Source organism: Stegastes partitus, unplaced genomic scaffold (assembly GCF_000690725.1).
Source record: "Stegastes partitus isolate 25-593 unplaced genomic scaffold, Stegastes_partitus-1.0.2 Scaffold1424, whole genome shotgun sequence".
In the NCBI taxonomy this organism is placed as follows: domain Eukaryota; kingdom Metazoa; phylum Chordata; class Actinopteri; family Pomacentridae; genus Stegastes; species Stegastes partitus.
Window position 1 is genome coordinate 193,934 of NW_007579155.1, and position 2,723 is coordinate 196,656.

Genomic DNA, 2,723 nt, shown 5'->3' on the forward strand with positions numbered 1-2,723 from the left:
ATAACTTCTGAAATATTCTCCCTTCTCTTTCTGTTCCTTCTCTCTTTCACAAAGTTTATAAAGACTGTTAAACTTAAAACTTAAGGCCTTGCATGGATGGAAGCTTGCATTAGCTTTGTTTGGTAAACTTATCCTTCAGCACACCTGCTACTGGTGCAGAAGTAGACTGACACTGGACTGCACCTCACATGTAGACCAAAGTACTGACCTCACATAGTAACCTTGTTAGCTACAGGCGTGCTCGTTGGCTTTAAAAGTGCAGGTGTTCAATGTCTGATCAGGTTCTTAGAGCCCAATATTCATGCAGTTATAGTGAATCATTATTGTCACTGAAACAGTCACCTTTCAGTGGTGGGCCTCCTGATTGGTGGACGTGTGGCTATCAGCTCAGCTGCACTGTAACCAAATTACAACAAAATATTGGCAGCTGTGGTCTTCTACAGTATTTTCAGTGTTACAATTGCAATTTACTTTCACAGTTAATTACTGTTACATTGATGAAGGCCTTTATGAGGTTCACTGTTTAATACTGTAACCGCACTTTCCAATAATATGCTTTGTTTATATAGGGTTGCCATGGAAATCAACATTCACTTTAACTGTAGTTACCTGTACATAACAAGACTTTCTTCTTTAAAAACTTATAAACTGTGAACTGCTGGCATAAACCATGAATAACAGAGTTTGATCTTTATGATCCAGATCTGAGATTTACCAGCTCTGTGTAACATTTACAAATGAACTATATAGCACTAAAATAAACAATAAACAATAAAGCAAAATACATTTTTATTAATTTATTCAAAGGCAATGTTCAACCATTATCTATATGCCACTTAATCCTCACTAGGGTCACAGGGGGCTGGAGTCTATCCCAGCTGATTAATGTTTATGGACCATGTGGGAGGAAGCCGGAGAACCCGGAGAGAACCCACGCTGCACGGGGAGAACATGGAGACTCCACAGGAAGATCCCGGGTGTCCTCACCGGGATGCGAACCGGCGACCTTCTAGCTGTGAGGCGACGGTGCTAACCACTGAGCCACCTGCAGCCCATAGGCAACAATGTTTGACAAATTCCAGTCTCTAATATATTTTAGACACTAAAGAAATGTAATGTAATATAATGAAAAATCGTAGTGTTAAAAAGTTGTCCTATCTTAGTCCATCAGTTTAATGATATATTCTGTTAATATCCTTAGTGGGCTAAGTCAACACACTACTTCGTCCAGTATTTTGTAAACATTTTTGTTCAGTTCATGCTGTCAGTATTTATAGTAGCCTGGTGTTAATGCAAAGTATAAGATTTTGGACAAACAGACCATTACTGTTATAATGTGACTGTAACTTTACTGCAGTGTGTGACACACAGGACTTTCCTCCTCCTTCATAGACACCAAGTAATAACTGCTGCTTGTCCATGACTGCCACATTATTAACCTTATAAACTTTACTACAAGGTGGTTTTTTCTGAACATAACTTTAAACTATGTTCATAAAGCATCTCTTGTGTTGGAGCTGAACATGTGTGACACTGACAGACCTGCTGTAATTGGCCACAGCTGCTAAGTTATCAGCAGCTGCTGTTTGTGGTTTAGTTGTTTGTGGAGACACTTGACCATGTTTCAGGTGTGAACTGCTAACAGTGACGTATGTTCTATTTCTGACACAGAAGCTCAGCAGCAGTGTTTGTATTTTTAGCACCAAGGAGCAGATAAAACACAACAAAACAGAAACTGACATCCAGCCAGTGTGGTGTTTATTATTGTTTATTTACTATTAAAAAAGCGTCCCAGGACTCAGGATTGTGGCCACAAAAGCATCATTCTACACCTAAAAAGATAATTAAAAAAAAAAACATAAGCAGTACAATTGGAAAAAACGGATTTTTAACAAAATGCAGTAATGATCATTTCCTATGTGGGACATGTTTGACATAATGAAATATACGTAACATAATATTACAAATTAACACTATTAGAGTTATTAATATGAGATCATTAGAATTATTTTTACCAGAATGCAATGACATTGTTTTTAAAGCTGTTATCTACTTTTCTTTACATGTTGTTTATCTGTTTACAGCAAACTGCACAGCTGAGATGACTCATGTTAACACGACAGCATTTTCTTCTTTATAGAGGAGGGACAGTTTTTACCGCCTCACAGTAGATGTGAGTTTTATTCCCACAGTCTAAAGACACAGTTAAAACGTTAAAGTAACAACAACAACAACAACAACAATAACACTGGGCTTTCTTGACTGATTACATAAGATATGATAATAATCCTTTATTTCTCCCCACACCAGGGGAATTTACATTGTCACAGCAGCAAAATTAAAAAAAAGAAAAAAGAAAAAAGAACAGACGAACACAGAAGCATTAAACATAACAATAATAACAATAATAATAATAAGTACAATATATACAGAGGATGAAAAAAAAGAAAGAAAACACGTTTTCTTAACAACATGCAGATGAAGGACAGGTTTGTTTTTGATTGTGTTCACAGTTTTTAGCCAAAACTATGTACAAGAAGAAATGCAGGACAAAATGTACGTTGTAAGACGTTTGCCCCAAATCTGGGGCACAAAGTCCAGAAACTATTCTGTAGCATCTGTGGTTAATAGTCTGAGGGCACAATGAAAACTGAGCATATGTGAATTTTTATCTGCTCCTTTCTGCTCCACTTCAGTTCTTAAGAATCTCTAAAGCTCTGTGA

At 36.9% G+C, this 2,723-nt stretch overlaps 1 protein-coding gene across 1 annotated transcript in view; it reads left to right on the forward strand.

Annotated features, from left to right (window-relative positions):
- Positions 1–2,703, forward strand: part of LOC103370437 (GTPase IMAP family member 8-like) — a 17,213-nt gene extending 14,510 nt beyond the window's left edge. The window contains exon 6 of the mRNA XM_008299492.1: positions 2,697–2,703. Within this exon, the coding sequence (XP_008297714.1) occupies positions 2,697–2,703 (7 nt within the window). The remainder of the gene's footprint in view (positions 1–2,696) is intronic.
- The last annotated feature ends 20 nt before the right edge of the window (positions 2,704–2,723 follow it).